At 34.7% G+C, this 19,103-nt stretch overlaps 1 protein-coding gene across 16 annotated transcripts in view; it reads left to right on the top strand.

Annotated features, from left to right (window-relative positions):
• LOC136038156 (cubilin-like) overlaps positions 1-19,103 on the top strand; it is a 321,162-nt gene that overhangs the window by 108,649 nt on the left and 193,410 nt on the right. For all 16 annotated transcript variants that reach the window (XR_010620136.1, XR_010620138.1, XR_010620137.1 and 13 more), the window contains 4 exons: positions 2,115-2,343; positions 5,817-5,947; positions 9,299-9,485; positions 14,906-15,066. Coding sequence is in view for 13 of the 16 variants with exons in the window: in XM_065721206.1 (XP_065577278.1) it covers positions 2,115-2,343; positions 5,817-5,947; positions 9,299-9,485; positions 14,906-15,066 (708 nt within the window). In the remaining 3 variants the exon portion in view is untranslated. The remainder of the gene's footprint in view (positions 1-2,114; positions 2,344-5,816; positions 5,948-9,298; positions 9,486-14,905; positions 15,067-19,103) is intronic.

Here is a 19,103-nt window from a genome sequence, read left to right as displayed (position 1 = left end):
GCTGGAGAAAACCTATGAGGGTTAGCAGTCGCGCGAGAGTCCACGTAACTACCTACCTATTAACTCGACTATTTACTTAAACCTCAACTATTTAATTAAAACTATTATAAATATGCCAAAATTAATAAACTATAACCTATATATAGAAAAAAAATAGAAAGATTAACAACTGAATTAAAATATGATTGATAAATAATAATATAAAAAGAATTTTAAAAAAATCCAGTCTCCACCACTCTTCATAACTCAGCTCCCCCTCTTTTCAACTGCCCCACCCCATCCTGCCCTTCCAACCTACCTAGCCCCTGCCCATCCTTATCTTCCCAGTCCCCCTTACCTCTCAGCTCCTCTTCTCCCCTACCCAACTTACTAGCCATTATAAAATTAAGCGAGTTTCCTCCAAAAAGTAATCTTTTAAATTGTTTTTGAACTGATCTATGTGTTCCGCCGCCCTAATGCTCAATGATACCTCATTCCATATGGATAGACCCGATTTTTTCATTGAAAATGAAGACGTGATACCTCGGTGCAAATCAACTACTACATTATCACTTTGCCATAATTATGCCATAATTTTGCCATATTTGCCATAATTATCCATAATTATGCAGGTCACTATTGATTTGGTAAGAACTCTTAAAAAAGTCAGGGGTTAAACCATACATACACTGAAACACAAATACTGCAGCTTGGTAATCTTATATCTGACCTACATTAAGGAGCTTCAGGGACCTAAAACGAGCATAGGTATCATGCACATCCTGGGCATGTTTGGCTCTTACTCATAACTCCACTGTTTAAAACAATCAAAAACTTCAACGTAAAGAGCGGCGCGTTGAAGAGGGGACATCCCCTTTCGTATACGGAATAATTTCTGTTCATTTTCAGTTTTAATGTCGCTCCTTACTTTCAGTTAAAAGGGCTTGTTTTTATTTTATTTAATAACATAAAAGAACAAGAAATTGCAAAAAAAACCTCTCTGTTGTTAACCCGCGTCGGGGGGGGGGGGGAATCACCTCAACCTTCCTGCTCTATGTCGTCTAGCTTGAGCTCAAGCTGATTCACGCAGTTTTGCAACAAATCATCAAATTTAGGATAAAACTCAACATATACTGCATCATAGATTTCAGAAGCCATTGTTTCATCTGGAAACTTAGCATGAAAATTAGCTGCAGTCTGCAAAGTCATTTTTTTTAGCTTTTTGTTAATTTTTATCTCGATTTATTTAGCTTGGTTTTGTTTTGTAGCTGCAAATTCATTCTCTGTAGCCACAACTAGGTTACAGGGATCAGCAGTGGGATTTTCTCTTAATAAACAGATTGATTGATTGATTGATCTGAGAGCAGGCTACCTGTTATCGACTCTTGTCCTCATTTTCGAAACTCTCGGTAAACATCAGGAGGATTTTTTAGCTCTGCAGACGCATGATTAACACCCTTAGTTTTATTTGTTGATGCTTCCTTCTCATTGCCATGAAAACTAAGTAAAAAACGAACCTGACGGTAGTATTATTTGTCATAGCTTAAAACAACAAATTGGCTGTCTCCGGTATTTGTCTCCATTCCTTCTTGGATCCAAACCAGCCAAATGGGATAGCCCGTAATTTGGCGAGGAACCAACTCCGATTTTAACATTAGCCGGATCCATGACGGCAACAACAAATATAAAAAATCAATAAATATAGAACTTGATTAGCATCAGATAGAGACGAAAAGAAACTTATCTTTACGTGGGCAGACCCACGGATGGCAGTGGCAATCACCTTATTGGTCAGTAGCCCGATGGACTTTGGAGACCTGCGGGTTATTAACTATCCTACTCTGACATCTAGAGCACCATCCACAAATAATATCCAATTTTTTCCACACACCACACTTGGCTATTGTATTCAATTTCCTCAATTTGAAACGCCAAAAACTCAAAAATCTGATTGCACAAAAAATTCAAGTATCAGATTGCACAACCTCTATAATCGCTGAAATTTATTAATACTGTTAATAAATAATAAGTAATATCGTCACATTTTATCAATTTGTTTCAGCCGATGTCAGGAATTTCGTAGGTAAAAGCGGAAGTGTGCTATCTTTTAAAATTGACCGATATTACTGTTTTAGGTTGTGGTGGAATTGTGACAAACAGTTCAGGAACAATAGCATCACCACTACACCCTCAGGCTTATCCACATGGTACTACTTGTCGCTGGATCATAAAAGGCGAGCCTGGAAGTGTTATTAGATTGACATTCCAGACGTTTTCTTTGGAAAGAAGTGCCAGTTGCAAGTTTGACTATGTTGAAGTCTTTGACAACAGAAGTGTGTCAATGGGCTCTGGGAGGATTGGAAGGTTTGTTAATAATGCTATATTGTTTTTGGTATATATGATTCTAGGTTTTTATATTTCCATTAAACTATAGGATATGGGATTTCCTTTGACATAGGATTTTCTGTTGGGAACGTTTTAGAAAGGTGTTTTTGCTGTTCTGGTCGTGCTCACAATTGTTAGCAACAGCTTACTTTTGATCAATAGAAAAGGAGTGATCGATAACGAGTATGTTTATAATGATGATCTAATCTTTTAAGAACTACCATTGACCGAAGAAGAAATAGAAAAAAAGGAAAAAAAACAACTAAAAACACAATGAAAAAGATGCACTGAAATTATAATTGGCCGAAAATGTCGTCAGTTCAGTGTCACTTTTATTACTGACGTGTCATGATTGCTCAACCACTGTTTCATTGGGTCCATAACCCTAAACTTTTTATGATAGAGGCTCCGGTGGCGCTTATGAACCTTCAAAACTTTTTTGTTAACCAGAAGCCGAAGAAACATGCTATGAAATTAGAAAACAGAATCCTCACCTGAAAATAAAACTGTAAAAAATAAAAGAGAACAAAAATAGAAAATGACATTGTTGTTCGTGTGAAATCTCAAGGACTCTATTTTTTTTATCGCAAATTCCCTTCACTTATTGAATTTCAGTATGGATTTCCAGTTTCCACTTTTTAATCAGACCATCTCATATATTCTAAAATAAAGAAATAAAGGCATCCAATTCCTTTATTACTGCAGTCTGATTTTGTGATTTCTTTAGTTTGAGTATTATATAACTATATGCAATTACCTACTATTAGTTTGAGTATTATATAACTATAAACAATAATTACCTACTATTAGTTTCAGTATTTATTTCCATCTTGAAGCGATTTCATTTATTAAAAAATAATTACTTTTTAAATTGTTTTATTAATTCTGTTACTTTTATTATTTCTACCTTCAATTGTTGGTCTCTGAATTCAACTCCTAAGTTTAAATGTCTGAAACCCAGTTGAATGTGGTTCAAAGTCTTACAAAAAAAGAAAAAAAAAGAAAATTCTAAACTATTTTAATATCTGAATGTCAGCTGAATTTGGATTAAAAGTTTGAAAAACGTATATCTACTAACATTTGAAAGGTAGTTTCTTCAACCCTGAGCTTAATGCTCATCATTTTCCTTCTGTTTTTTTTTCTCCCTTCGTTTACTCAGATTTTTGCTGCATACGCTGTTCCCAATTCTGCAGAGACAACTGATCGGTTTTGCTTTTTCTTTTTATTTATATGTCTAACAAACATTTAATGCTTCAAGCCCTAATTTTAAAATTAAGCTTAAAACAATAAAATTAAAAAATAGTCTCCAATCTTTACTTTGATAAATAAACTCACAAATTGTATACTAATGTTTCGATTTTCTTTTAATCTTACATTCAAAATCTACAAGGAGTTTCCTGTAATAAATTGAATTTTCTATAATTTTCAGAAACAGTATTTCGTGCATTTCCATTTTTTTTTCAGAAATTTGCCAACACAACTTTCCATGAGTTTCTACGACTTTCTTTTTACAACTTTCTATAAGTTTGTGAAAGAACATTTGTTGATAAAACTGTTAACATCAGTGTTTGTTAGGGTGGAGGAAATGCAGCAAAATTGTATGAATTGTGAATTATACTTCGTTGTTCACCAAAATGGTTGTTTACGGTTACGCTCTAAAAGCCAAATTGCACTGACAATAAATAATTATTTGTTATTAAATTTATCGTAAAATGGTTCATAGCTACGCATTTACCCCCTTGTGTGCTCATAATAAGCAAAAACTATTACTATTTAAGTCTTTTTCGCACTCATTGCACTAAGAATTGACCAAATTTTTTTTATAGCCTGGTGTTTTAGAACTCAAAAATTAATAACTAGTCAATGATTGTGACGGATAATTACCTTCTGGAAGAAAACCCGTAGTTTCTGTGCTCTAAGCTTCAACAGAAGCATGAATTGACCGATTTTTATAATTGTTATTAAAGAAAGAAAAGATAACAAGGATTAGTAAATTTATGCAGTAACTAAGTTTTTTCATTACTTCTTTACATTTTTTTACTTTCTCTTTACTTCCTTTTTTTACTCTTCTTGCTTAATCTGCTGCCCTATAAATTTTTTTTAATACTTGCAACTGTTATTTTAGTTCGAGTTATTTTAGCATTTTATAGTCTGAGTTTTCTATAATCATGCTTGTCAATAAAATCAAGATTACTCATGACTAAAGTGTCAATAATTTATCTTGTACGTATAAAATAAGTAGTACTAAAAACGTTAGTTTTATGATTGACCAATTAAAGTTAAGACTTGAGGCAGATTTTTTTGAAATCATAAATGATAAAACCTTTGAATAATGTCTTTCTTTCTGTGTACCGAACCTGACAGGTGACTGGCATGGAGCTGATGGAAATTTGTTCTGGATAAATATAGTGTTGATATAGGCTTCCCAGACTTAGTAATTTTTTTTTTTATTACAATCTTTGTGGCTTCACCAATTCTGAGGACATGTCGCTAGTCTTGGTAACTTTCTCATTTTATTTTATTTTCAGCTTTTATATATTTGTCATACCTTTACTTGACTGTCTCATGCGATTGACTTTTAGGGATTACTTCTACTTGGAGGTTTGCCAGGTGGTGACGGATTATTGAGCGAATCTCATTTTTAAGTATTCGTGACAGTGTATACCCTAATGAAGATAATCCTGCCGGGCTGTATACTGACGGATTGCCCTTAAGGTTTTGTTCTTTTAGGAACGAGATTCGAGAACTTCTACGATGGAGGTAAATGCATGAATTTATAAAAAATTCAATATAATATCCATTTATAAACGATCTTGGTTCGACTGCAGAGGCTCGGCATCAGGGTCTGTAGAAGCTTCTGCACTAGCTATTCGATTTTGAGCACGTTTCAACAGGCTAAAATATGATATGACTGTTTGTAGGACCTACAAAAAAGGATATGTTTTTTCTGCAACTGGTCCTATACACAACGTGAAAAGAAGCAAAATAGACGCATCAGAGGGCTAGCTTCCAGATGCAGGTGGATCTCACTTTTCTGAGATGTTCAATTTATGCGAAATCTTACGAAAAGTGGATTCGAAGAAAGCGTGGTGCACACAGTCTTTTATTACCTCCCCTTAAAGAAAAAATCAGAACAGGCCTTCGCCTTTTGCTCCTTCAAAATGCGAAGCTCATTTGTTTTAATGCATCAGAGCTGACAAGCCACATATCCAAATCACCCAAAAGTTTTTCGCTATTTTTGCCAGTCAATGCCATTTTAATTCTCCACTTCATAAGTAAATATTTGATAAGAACAAGAACCACTTATAAATATTTGCCCTTTTTTACAAGTGACTATAATGTGACTTGAAGATTAAGCGAAGAATTTATCCTTACTTCAAAGAATTGGATGGAAATTGGTTAGTACTTGCCTATTTAATCAATTAAGGAAAACAATTTTTCATTAATTTTAGGTTTTGTGGGCGAACTACACCTCCTGTTTTAACGACAGTGGACAATGTTATGACAGTTGTGTTTAAAGCCGATTCTAGCATTGCTGCTGAAGGATTTACTGCTGTCTACAGTATTCTGAATACCACTCACGGTAACTTGTTTTTATTTTTAAAGGATTAGCTTTTATAAGATACGTAACTGTTTTTCAAGGACACGCAATTTGGCTTAGCGCTAAAATGTTGCTTGTTAGTTGAAAATGTACATAGCTCGAAGACATTTTTCAATTTTTACTCACAATTCTGAAAATAAATTGAAAACCAAGTATTAGTATTTAGAAAAGAAATGCTTTTGTGGTTATAGATGTCCTGGCTAGGTATGTCATTGACAAAAAATATGAAGTAGAGGAAAATGAAAAATATGAAGAAAAACATGAAGTAGAGAAATACGTAAAGTATGAAGTAGATAGCTAAGATGTGTCATCTTAGGAACTGATGACACAGATAGTGTGTGCTTGCTCATGGTTAACATACGGTTAAATTTAGCTTTGATTACTCTTATTTGAGCGACTAAAGTGATTTAATGATGTTACTTTTGTAAAATTTAGTTAGGTAAAAATATGATTTTGTTGTTTCTTTATTTTTCCTTTTTATTTATTTTGTTTCCTTTTGATAGATAAAAAAAATAAATCTTTTTGACCTTTTATGCAGTCATTTCCAACCTAATAATTATGAGAAACAATTACAAAAGCCTCTCTTGTCGGAAATAATAGTCACTCCTAGTCATAGTGGATGCAGAAATAACTATGCAAAGTGGATGCAACTACAATTTGTCGAAATAACTGAAGAGTTACAACGGATCAATTATTTCTAGAAGTTTTTAAAACCAAATTCTTCTAAACAGATATTTCTCTCCATTCTGACATGGTATGTATGCCAACTAAGCCACTTTTTAATGATTTAAGCACTGAGAGAAGAGATAATAATATTGACACTGTCTAGATAAGAATAATATATACATAAATGATACTATATAAAATTTTTGCCATAATGCTTAAAGATGACACTATATATAAATAGATAATATTTAAATCGTATAGTAGAATGATATTTAATATGACAACGTCTTGTGTGGGCATAACCTTGTGTTTTGAATAATGAAATTAATATTAAAACCAAAAAAACAGTGCAGGTCATTCCAATTGGTAAACTAAATGAGTAGTTTATTTTCTTTTTGTGTGACTTAGCTAAAAGGAATCAAGAGAAAGTACCATTTAGTGGCTCCCAAATTTATAATTTTGATTTAAATAAAAATAGTTTGGCTCGGTGTTCTTTAAAGGCCTTTTCTATGCCATAACAGATAGTAAATTCACAATCTAAATCGTGAGTTTACTATTCTCCTGACAGTATAGCTCATGAAAATGCCGTTCCAATGACGATATAGCTCATGAAGATGCTGTCTGAATAGGTGCCGCTTATGAACCTTCGAAACTTTTTTGGTAACCAGAAGCCGAAGAAACATACCATGAAATTAGAAGACAGAACTCTCACCTGAAAATAAAACTATAAATATAAAATAGAACAAAAATAGAAAATGGAATTGTTGTTCGTGTGAAATCTCAAGGACTCTCTATTTTGTATCACAAATGCCCTTCACCTCTCGAATTTCAGTATCGGTTTCCAGTCTCCACTTCTTAATCGTACTATCTCTACTCTTAAATAAAGACATCCAATTCCTTTATTACTGTAGTCGGATTTTGTGATTCTTTTAGTTTGAGTATTACATGCAATTGAGGTTCATAAACGTTTAAGTTGAGGTTCATAATATAAAGAATAATCCTAGTTAACATATTTTGCAGGGGGAGAACCTTTATCTTCACTTCTTTCCTTGTATTCCAATTTTCTGTCACATTTTTAAATATGTGTGTCTATTCTCTAAGTTTTGAAAATCCTTTATGAACAAACACTCAAGTGCCATCTAAATAATCTCATCCTACCTAACTTAACCTAACCTTACTTAACTTAAATTATTAGTATTTGTTTATTAATGTTTTGGTAGGTGGCATTGATGGTGTCTAACTACAAATTTAGATTATTTGAAAACGGAAAATGCAGTCGAATTCATGTTTATTTTTCAGAATGTTTTTTAAACAAAAAAAATTTACAACAGTGAACGAAACTAGGATTGTTCTGCATATTATGAAGTAAGAATTATTTTCCTAACATGTTTCCTTATGTACTGGATTGCTATGAGACTTACGACAAAATTATCACTTAAATTAGGCAATCAAGAGCGTTTTTCTCGAATACTTCGTAAAATCAAAGTTCTCGCAAATGTTCCGGTAATTTATATAATTTGTCAGGGAATTCAGTTGTTTTTGTATTTTTGGGTTTCATTTAAAATATTTCTAGATGACAAATATTTGGGCCACTTTTTCTCAGTTATTGTTGCTGAGATATATATCTGTGGCTGTACAGAAAAGCATATAAAACTACATTATACTTAGAACTGTACAAAACAAGGTATGAACAATATACTATTTCCTAAGTAAAATTAGCTTGTTTTGACCGTGAATACCTTTACTTTTATTATTTAAAGACAGTTACAGTTTAAAAGGTTCAATGGTGCCTTACTGCAGACACTTCCATTCTCTCAAAAAATCATTTATTTGACTATTCCTTCTACAATGTTCTAAATACATAATTGAATTTAGGCTACTCTTTTGGTGTCAGAAGTTTTTCTGGGTAGAAAGCAGAAATGAGAATAAATGTATTACCCACTGAAATTATGAGTTTCTTTATGAGCTTCCGATTTTATGAGTTTCTTCACCGTGAACAGTGCTATATTGTTTGATTTTGAGAATATCAAAGACTTGGACAATTTGGCAGAAAAGAGACTTAATCGTAAATAGACTAAAAAAAAAAAAAAAAAAAAAATCAACTACAAGCAAAGGCTTTCCTTTTAAGAAAATCTCTGAAGAATATACTTTGACAATGAGAAAAAAAATTTATAAAAACGTCAAAGACCTTGAAAATTTTACACAAAGGAGATTAAACGGTGAATATACTAAACCAAAAACAAAATCAACTCTAAGCAAAGGCTTTTGTTTTAAAAATTTCTCTGAAGAATATACTTTTACAACGGGAAATACAAAAATGTAAAAACGTCAAAGACTTTGACAATTTGACACAAAAGAGACTAAACCAAAAACACAATCAACTCCAAGCAAAGGCTGTCGTTCTACATATTGTGAAGAACTAAAAGAAAACAACGGTTGTTGCTCCAAACTACAATATTAATTAGATAATTAAATCCACAAATTTTATTTGAACAATTATAACATTCAAACAATATTAATTTCTAATTATTATTATTATATAATGTCTAATAATTATAATTAAATAGTTCAGATTATTATAATCAATAAATAAATACCTCAGTAAGTTTCTTCCGATGTAGTTGTTGCTCACGTTACAATTCACATTGACCGTCATTTTGTTTGCAGCATGTGGTGGAGACTTTTACACTGGATTTGGTATCATAAGCAGTCCTGCATATCCAGCCATGTATCCTGCGAATAGAGACTGCGTCTGGACTATTTATTACCGGTATGGCTATCAGTTATTACTGTCAGTTTTGGATTTCCAATTAGAATCTCATGACAGGTGCAGCTTCGATTATTTGGAAATAAGGTAAGTCTTTATAATGTTTGAAGAATTTAAAAATGTGACTCATGTAAATTCTTATGCTCATTATCACATGTCTTCCTGATTTTTAGAATTTTCAGATGCCTGGGCCCCGTATCTGGCCAATTATGCCACAAAATCCTGCAGGTTATGCGGAGGATTTAAAAAGATGTCTGAAAAAATATGAAAATACTTAGGTTTCTGCTTTATACATGCTTACAAAGTACGACTATTCAAATATTTTATATGCGCCAAAAACTGAAGACAGAACTGAACTTGTTTAAACCGATGTCTATTGCTGAGATTGAAGAACTCTTTTTCTGAGTTCTTGGGGTTCTAGAAGCAACGTGTGGAGTGAAGACATGGACTTTAAACGAAAATCGAATTGGCCGAGTTTGAAACGGGATCGCTACGAAAGCTCGCTGGCATCCCTTACCCTGGTCTAATATCAGACGACTTACTCAATTCTGAAGACCGAAACTGAACCTGCTTAAACTGAAATTGGAAATATCACTTATCCTGGTCTGATATCAAACGAATGCTTCCCTTACTCAATTCTGAAGATAAAAACTGACAACAGAACTGAAGATGCTGAAGTCGATGTCTATTGATGAGACTGAAGACGCTCTTTTTCTGAGTTTTTGGGATTCTGGAAGCAATATATGGAGTGGAGACATGGACCAGAAGCTCGAAAGCTCCGAAAGCTCGCTAATATCACTTACCCCAGCCTAATATCACACGACTACCTACTAACTTTACTTAATTTTTTCAACGCCATCCTGCTGACTATTCACTTCAGTCGTTTCAATGACAGAGCCTTCTTCATCCTTCATGTTCTTGGTCCAGCTTTCAAAAATAGCGTTTAAGGGAAGATTGATTCCCTTAACAACCCCCACCCCTATGAAGACAACCAAGAAGACAACCACCTATGTGTAGCGTCGATATTGCTGGGACTACCCCAAGTCACTTCTTATAGTGACTGCAGGGAATTGACAAGCTGACAAGAAGTGTGATATCAGTAACAGAAGATACCTTGACTAGGCCAATTCAGGTAGATTGGAGCATAACTAACTAACATTAGGCAGACTCCAAATGTGAAACAAATTACTTAGGGAAAGTGAAAAGGTTAGAACTGTCATAATTATTGAGGCATATCATGGGTTTAGCTATAACCCACGCTCAAGAACTGAAAAGTAACTATTAAGAAAAAGAAAAATGGATTAAAAGTATAAAGGATAGGAGAGTAAAAAGAATTACAGAATTATTTGAAAACTTTTGAGGTGAAGTTAGTAAAACGGAACTGAAATGTCTTAAAAGAAGGAAATTAATGAACCAAAAGAAAGTAAACAAATCAAAAGAAGAAATAGCACACAGTTGTACCATATTTGTCGCTGTTCAGCCAAAACCTTAAACAAGCGCTTCAGAAATGTAATACTGCCGTATGGTTTAGGCAACAAACTTTAATTCTAGTTTTGTAACTCCGTTATACTTAATGGCCTATAAGCTAGCCTTAATTAGTCTGGTTTACAGGGTTTCTTGTTCGTCTGAAAAATTTTCATTTGACACACTCATCAATAATTAATTAACTCCCCTATGAACATATTTTAGCTTTGACAGTTGGAGATGTCTTAGAAATAAAAAGACTGCGTTTTCACTTTTAACTCATGGGCATTTAATTCTGTTAATGGCAGATTTTTAAAACATATTTTATTTCATATTTTAATCCCAAAGAAATAACTGTTCGTTTTAATATTCGTAAACGCCTACATGTCAAAACTGCCCTGTTAGCTAATAGTAAATTTAAGTCACAGTGCTTATCTCTTGAATCGCGGTTTTGAAATTTTAGAGTAACTCATATTTGTATATTTAATAATCTATTATTTACGCTTTTTTTCAACTTAGGTTTTATTCACTTTAGTTACAGACTAAACACAATTATTGAGGTAGTTTCTTTTGATGTTTTATGTATCGCATTTGTGACCAATTCAGTCTCAAATACTGGTAGCCCATCTAGGACTAGATGGTTTAAACCAATGACCAGATCCAAGGTTCAAAATGCACCAGATGGGAACTGTCATAGAATAATACAAAATCTTTGTAAGACGCCAAAAAATGATACATAACCTCGGAGATATTTTGAAGCCCTGAAAAGCTATCCTATCATATTAGCTCAAAATACCATGACAGAAAACTCACAAGACTCGCATATAAAAATAAACAAGAAAGGGGAGCTAGTCAAGTTGCCTCGCAATCTACCCCTTCGTTTTTTATTTTTTATTTGTGATATTTTCTGTGTGATATTTATGGTCAAGACCAAGCGAAATCTTTACAGAATAATACAACACAAGTTGAAAAGCCTTAAAGTGCAGAAAGGTAACTCCAGACACATTTTGACGTCCTGAATAGACTCAATCTCCAGCATTTTACATAAATCCACAATAACATGATACAAAACTCGCAAGACTCCGTTACGTTGCTCTTTACCCCCTTGTCAAAATAAAGAAGAAGGTGAAGTTGGTCAGGTGCCAACCAATTAACAACTTATACCAATCTCAGAACCTGTTTTCTCTTTTTTTTTTACATCTACTAAACGACTTAGTTTCTTTTAATATATTGTTTGTTACGTTTCTGACCAATTCCGTCCCAAAACTGGCAATCCGGTTGCGGCCAGACCAATACTTTGTAGAATTTTTTCCAAGACGCCTAAAAAGATGCATAACCTCAAACATATTTTAAAGCCATGAAAAGCTTCAACCTGCTTCGTGTCATACAAGCTTAAAATTACACAATGGAAAAATCACAAGACCTTCATAGATTTATTCTTGGCTCTCTCATTAAAAGAAAGAAGGGGAAGCTGGTCACGTAGCCTCAGAGCCAGTCTCTCTGTTGTTTTTTTTTCCCTTTTTTTTTACATTGGTTAATCGAGTTGACTCCTTTTGATATTATGTTTGTCACATTTGTCACTAACTTAGTCTCAAACCTTGGGATCCAGCTCAGACCAGAAGAATCCTCCATAGGGTAACAAATAATTGCAAGGCATAGTAGGAGAAACCTAACCACAGGCACATTTTGAGTCCTAAAAAGTCTATACCTCCATCACAATATTAAAGCTCAAGATAGCATGAGTTTAAAACTTAAAAAAATGTCGGTGTATTTCTTCTTGACTCGCACTGTAAAAAAAAAAAAAAAAAAAAAAAAAAAAAAGGAAGCTGGTCACGTAGCCTCAGAGCTGGTCGCTCTGTTTTTTCTTTTCTTTTCTTTTTACATCGGTTAATCGAGTTGACTCCTTTTGATATTCTGTTTGTCACATTTGTCACTAATTTAGTCTCAAACTTGGCGATCCAGCTTGGACCAGAAGAATCCTCCATAGGGTAATACAAGTAATTACAAGGCACAATAGAGCAGAAACCTAACCACAGACATATTTTGACGTCCTTAAAAGTCTATATCTCCATCACAATATTAAAGCTCAAAATAGAATGAGTTTAAAACTCACAAAACTTGGTGTTTTGTTCTTGACTCGCACTTTAAAAGAATAAACGAGAAGACAAAGCTTGGCAGGGGGCATCACAGCCAATTACGAACTTCCGCTCTGCTTAACGGGTCAGGGCCAGCACAACCCAAGTCGGTTGTACTCTATTTGGTCACTCATTAACGCCTTTAGTCAACATACTATTGCAACTATAGTATATCTTTCTGGGAATTGCCATAAAACTACAGAACTTGCAAGAACACTGACGAGAAATTCGATCACGTACAGTACATGCACACGATAACGTCATGTTATCGTGTTAACACATGTAACGTAAACACATGTTAACGTCAGAAATTACAATTTGGGTAAAATATTAACCCTGATTTTCTCTCAAATAATCTCCAGGTGTCAACAAAATTGGTTCAATATGAAAAACCAACGAATCATCAAATTTATATTTCTTAAGAAGTCTCAAGCTCCATCACATTATATAACTTCAGCTCTACTGCGGTGGTTATAGGAGCTTTTGAGCTATGAACAGTTGATAAGAATTTCAGTAAAATTGTATTCAAGTATTTTTTACTGATCCTCTTAATTTTTTTTATATATTTTGTTTATATATACAAAATAAATATATTATTCACATATTAACTACATAAAATAAATAATAGCAATTTAAGATATATCTGATATACACTATAGTGGGCTGGTTAGATTTAAGTGAGGTACAACTTAGACTTTAGCTTTAATAGTTTTAGTTGCTGTCAACTTTAAACAGTGTTTGCTTAAATCAAATAGTTCGTGGTAACGAACTGTACGTTGGTGCGACTCGGCTCAATAGTAACTGAAACTATAGGAAACCGAATTTTGATTTTAATGGATACATCAAAACAATTGCTTTTTATGCTGGTTCCAAATATTTAAAATTCGTTAAGTTTAGTATTACCCAAAAAGGGGATAATTACCCCCTAAAATTCCCGAAATTTTAATGAAAATCGCACCATCAGATTCAGCATATCAGAGAACAGTACTGTAGAGGTTACAAGCTCCAATCTCCAAAAATGAAGAATTTCTTTTTTTTTTGTCAGAAGAAAGATCACAAATATGTTTTTTCCCCTGGAGTGATCGTATCAAATCAATAATCTTAGCATATTTGGAGAGGACTCTTTTGAACTGAAATTGAAAGCTCTAGTGTCCTTTATAACAGACCTAAGTGATTGGAGGACAACTAGCCCCCCTCTCACATCCCTTTTTTCTCGAAAGTCTTCTGGTCAAAATTTTGCGAAATCCACTTTGTTCAATGTAGTTTAAAGGTCCCATAATTATGTCTTTGGAGAAAAGATGAACCCACAGCCCCCAGGGAAAGGGGGCTGTGGGTTCATTTTCTGCAAGGGCTGAATTTCCCGAGAGAATTTTCTGCGGGGGTATTTTACATGGAAGATGATTTTTATGGAGGATTTTTCCAGGGAGAGGAAACTTGCCATGGATGAAGAAACAGATTCCCCGGTAATATTTTAAAAACGGTCAGAAAGTCAACCAAAACAAGTTTTTCCAACTAAAAGTAAGGAGAAACATTTAAGCTGAAAATGATCAGAATTTATTCCGTATTTAAGGAGAGATTATGCTAAAATTTGACTTTGTCCTTATTCCTAAAGAACGTGTCCTGAAAAACAAGGGCCGTTTAATTGAAAGGGGAAGCTTTCTTAAAGTACTAAAAAAATTATGCCTAAGGAGAGAGGGACTTAGGAAGGGGGAGCACCCTCGTATACGGAATAGTTTCTTCAGTTTTAAAGTTTATTGTCATTCCTTACTTTCTTTTGAAAAAAAACTTGTTTTTTTTTTATTTAATTCTTTGTAAAGGGAAGTGGTGTTGCCTCCGTCAAGTTCTTGAACGTTTTCTATGTATATTGGCAAACTAAAAGGGTATTGTATATGCATCTATTTTTTTTAGGAATGGGAAATATGCAACATCTCCTCTAATTGGACGGTATTGTGGAACAAATATTCCACCAACTATACCTTCTCATGGGAATCAGCTCTATATCAGATTTGTGTCAGATAATTCTAGAAGTCAAAAAGGGTTCCGCATTAGCTGGGAGGCAACTGCAACTGGTAATCTTGTTTTTTATACTTTGCCTTTTTTGTTAGTTAAATTACCATAGGTTTTTTTTCTTCCCTTTATTCATCTCTATTCCAATTAGACCCTAGCACTGACCTAGCGGTGAACACTTATACCCACTTTACTGATAAGTTGCTGATATTACCAAAAATTTGTGGCAAAACAGGCGACAGAATCTCCTTTAAGAAATATATTATCCGAAGTTTCATGCCTGAACATGAAGTCATGGTCTCTGCGGCAAAATATATTTACAAAATCTTGAAAATAAAATTGTTATCATTTCAGTACTGAAACATGATGATGTTTGGGTAAGAGCGAACTATGCTGCTAGAAGAAAAATCCTACCAGATATAAGTCCCAGAAAGTATCCGATCGAGATGGATAGAGTGAATAAAAAAAAAATGCTTAATCCTGTTAATCCTAATCCTTTTAATCCAATAAAAAGCTTAATCCTGATACCCTTCCCTATCCCTGACGTGACTAGCCCATTTATTGTTTCAAGCTCAGACCCCAACCTATTTCTTCTTTTTTTTCGGATTTCCTGGACACTATTCGATTCCTGAAGACCGGACCACTAGCTCAAGCAGAATCCTGTAAGAACTCCTGAGAGTTCGATGTAAACCAGTTGTAGATCTTTCCCACAAGACTGTGTCTGCTGCCAGGCAATAATGACGCTTACAAAAAGAGGGTCCAAGACAATATGCACCAACTACCATCCTACCTGTCAAATCAACCTGACTACCAAAATATTCGCCCGTACTATACCCCTGTGAGTCACAGTTCTGTCATCTTCAGTCATTCAAAAGTGTCAAGCGACTTCCCTGCCCCTTCCCACCCCGGAAGATTGACCAATCAACCAAAATATCACACTGTGTCAAATCTTAAAAAAGTTATAGGGAATCTTGCCACTACCAAAACCTGTAATAACTGTTCTTTGACTTTGAACAAGCATTTAACCTTATCTGGAAAAATGGCCTGTGCCATATTCTCCTCCATTACCGATTCCCGCGAAGCCTAATTGAAATCGTCAAAGATAGTTACTCTAAATTTAGGAATCGTGTTATGGCTGTGATGGTCTTGCGGACAGTTTCTAATTGCCCACAGAAGTCATTCGAGAACGTCTTCAGTCTCCGGAGTTTTTTTTTACCTTTTTCTTGCAAAACCCTTTCCTTACCTTTTCCTTTAATTAAAATCAAGAAGTTGTGGGTACCAAGCCATGGCTAATTGTAGAAAAAGCCAAGAAACATGGTCCGAGTGAGTGAGAGGCAAATCTGGCATAAGCTCTTTTTAGTTTTATGCAAAAATGATGTCAGTGCATTTGTTGATAGGTAAGTCTATCTATCATCCGACCATGTGTCATTCCTAGGGCAGAACTAAGATAGATAGTCATAAAACTAAGGGATGAAAGATTGGATCGATTTTGGGTTGACGCGTGACAGATAATGTCCACTAGACTTGTATGCAAAATCGGGGACTGTTTTTGCTTGGACTCACAGGCGAAAAAGAAATAAAATCAATCTTGAATTAAAATCAAGTAGTTGTGGAACTCAAGCCATGGCTAATTTTAGTAAAAGCCAAGACAGATAGTCCGAGTGAGTGAGAGGCAAATCTGGCAAATTTCCTTACAATTATGCTCTCCCTGTTAAAAACGCCATGGAGTGCACCCATAGGAGGGTTTTCACAGACAAGCTAGACATAACATTGATGAAACGACTGAATCGCCTTATGAATCATAAGCTATGGCCAAAGACACGCTGTTAGTGACTAGCTCTTTAGGAGTGGTCATAAAAATATCCAAAGCAATTGCTAGATGTGACTCATAACAGGATTGAATTGATAGAAGGGTGGTTCTCTACTATGAATTCCAGTTTCTAAGCCTTTATGCTCATACGACGCACCAAGGATCCGTCCCAGCAGTTGAAGGACAGATCATTATCCGTGCTTACCCAATTATACAAGTGATACATTTCGATTTTATCCACGAGTGTCACTATTTTTGTTCCTTAGCTCACTCAATCCACGTTTTCCAGTATACTTTTTTATCCTATTTGGGGAAAAACCATATTTTTTTTGCTGGCAGGTCATCTAAACAGGCTGTTTTTACAAGATGGGACCTTAACATCTTCAGGAGTTTTTCCACAAGCGTAGACACAGTGAACAGCAAGTTACTAGCATAGTTACCGTAGTTACCAGCTATTACCGCTCAGTAACATCAGCTCTCAGTCTCACTGAAATATCAAATTATTGGCAAATCCACTTGCCCTGAGAATAGTTTACGTGATGCACCATTGTCTTATGTGACTGCGTCAGTTTTTTTATTCAAAATAGATTTTAAATAAAAATTCGCAGACTAGTTTTACCCATAAGGCGCTTACGCAGATACCTCATGCTTCTCATACAAAATGCTTTCTTTTTATTGCATTTTTCAAACATTTTGTAGTGACAAACTGTAAATAAAGAGCGACGCGACGCAAAAGTAACGAAAACACTAACATACTGAATTTTGATTACAATATATATATCAAAAGCTACGGCAATCTATGGCTAGGAACCCGAGAAAGTTTGCCTGATTTTCAAAAAGAGGAGAAACACCTCCTAAAAAGTCAAGCTTTTTCAAATATTCTTAATTTAAATAGCACCATCAGATTCAGCGTATCAGAGAACCTTACTGTAGAGGTTTCAAGCTTCTACCTGCAAAAATGTCGAATTTTATAATTTTTGCCAGAAAAAAAATCACGAATGTGTGTTAATTTGTTTGTTTGTTTTTAGTTTTTTTATTTTTCAAGAGTGGTCGTATCGAACCAATGGCCCTAGAATATTGGGAGAGAGATCATTCGAACGGAAATTAAAAGTTTTTTAACTTTCATTAAAAAGGTTGGTGGGCAACTATCCCCCCCATGCCTTTTTTCCCCCAAAATCGTCCGATCAAACTTTGAGCTAGCCCTTTTGTTCAGCATAGATGAAAGCTCCAACGACTATACCTTGACATGATCTCCTGCAGCCCCTTGGGAATGGTGTTTACGACGATATACAAATTTTAAATTATTTACATATAATATTTGTTATTGGGAAGCATGCATACATTTTTCGTGTGCGTGGGGGGATGTTCTGCGGGGAGAATTTTCCACTGGGAGAATTTTCCATTTGGAGGAAAGTTCCCAGGCGGTTAACTTTTCAGGGGATAATTTTACGCTGGCGAAATATATCAGAATTCCTAAACGAAGTTGCCGACTCAATTTTACGTGTTGAGATGTTAAGGGTAATTGTACAGGGTAAATTTTCACTGGGACTGAATTGCTTAGAAAATCTTCCCGGGGGAGGAGGATTTTTCTGTTTATGTGGTGCTGGATTTCCCGTCATTATTCAAAATTGCGAAATTAATAAGAAATTAAATTAAAAAAAAACAACATTTTTTTCAATTGAAAGTAGGGAGCAACATTAGCACTTAAAATGAACAGAAATTATTACGTATATGAGGGGGACTGCCCCTCCTCAATACCTCACTCTTCATGCTATATTTTGAATTTTGTCCCAATACTTTAAGAATGACTCTTGAAACATAAATTATTTTTTTTTTTATTTAATAAGACATAAGAATAATCTACGAAAATAAAAAGAAACTTTTTTCCCAGCAAAGGTTTAAATAGTAATCTAATATTTAATTAAAAATTTTGCAGTCCTGTGGTGGCGCAGTGGATTTGACCTTAGCTTGGTAATACGGGACCCAGAGATCGAATCACGCTGCAGGAATGCACTGCAGGGCCGACGCAGGGACCTTAGTAGTCAAGAAGCGTCGCTAATCTATATATATAAAAATAAGTTGTCTGTGTGTGTGTGGGTCTGTCGGGTGACGTCATGTTTGTGTGTTGATTGACGTCGTGTTTTCGACTGACGAAATTACAGACCGGGACATCGGGACACAAATGACGACCGGGACACCGGCACATCTATCTATATAAATATACTAACTGTTGGGTTGGCTCTTCGCGCCACCCCAACACCTAGTTGGTAGGGGCGCTTCGCGCCCCCC

This window comes from Artemia franciscana, chromosome 17, assembly GCF_032884065.1.
Source record: "Artemia franciscana chromosome 17, ASM3288406v1, whole genome shotgun sequence".
Classification (NCBI taxonomy): Eukaryota; Metazoa; Arthropoda; class Branchiopoda; order Anostraca; family Artemiidae; genus Artemia; species Artemia franciscana.
The sequence above is the reverse complement of the archived record's forward strand: the minus strand, read 5'-3'. Positions and strand labels throughout refer to the sequence as shown.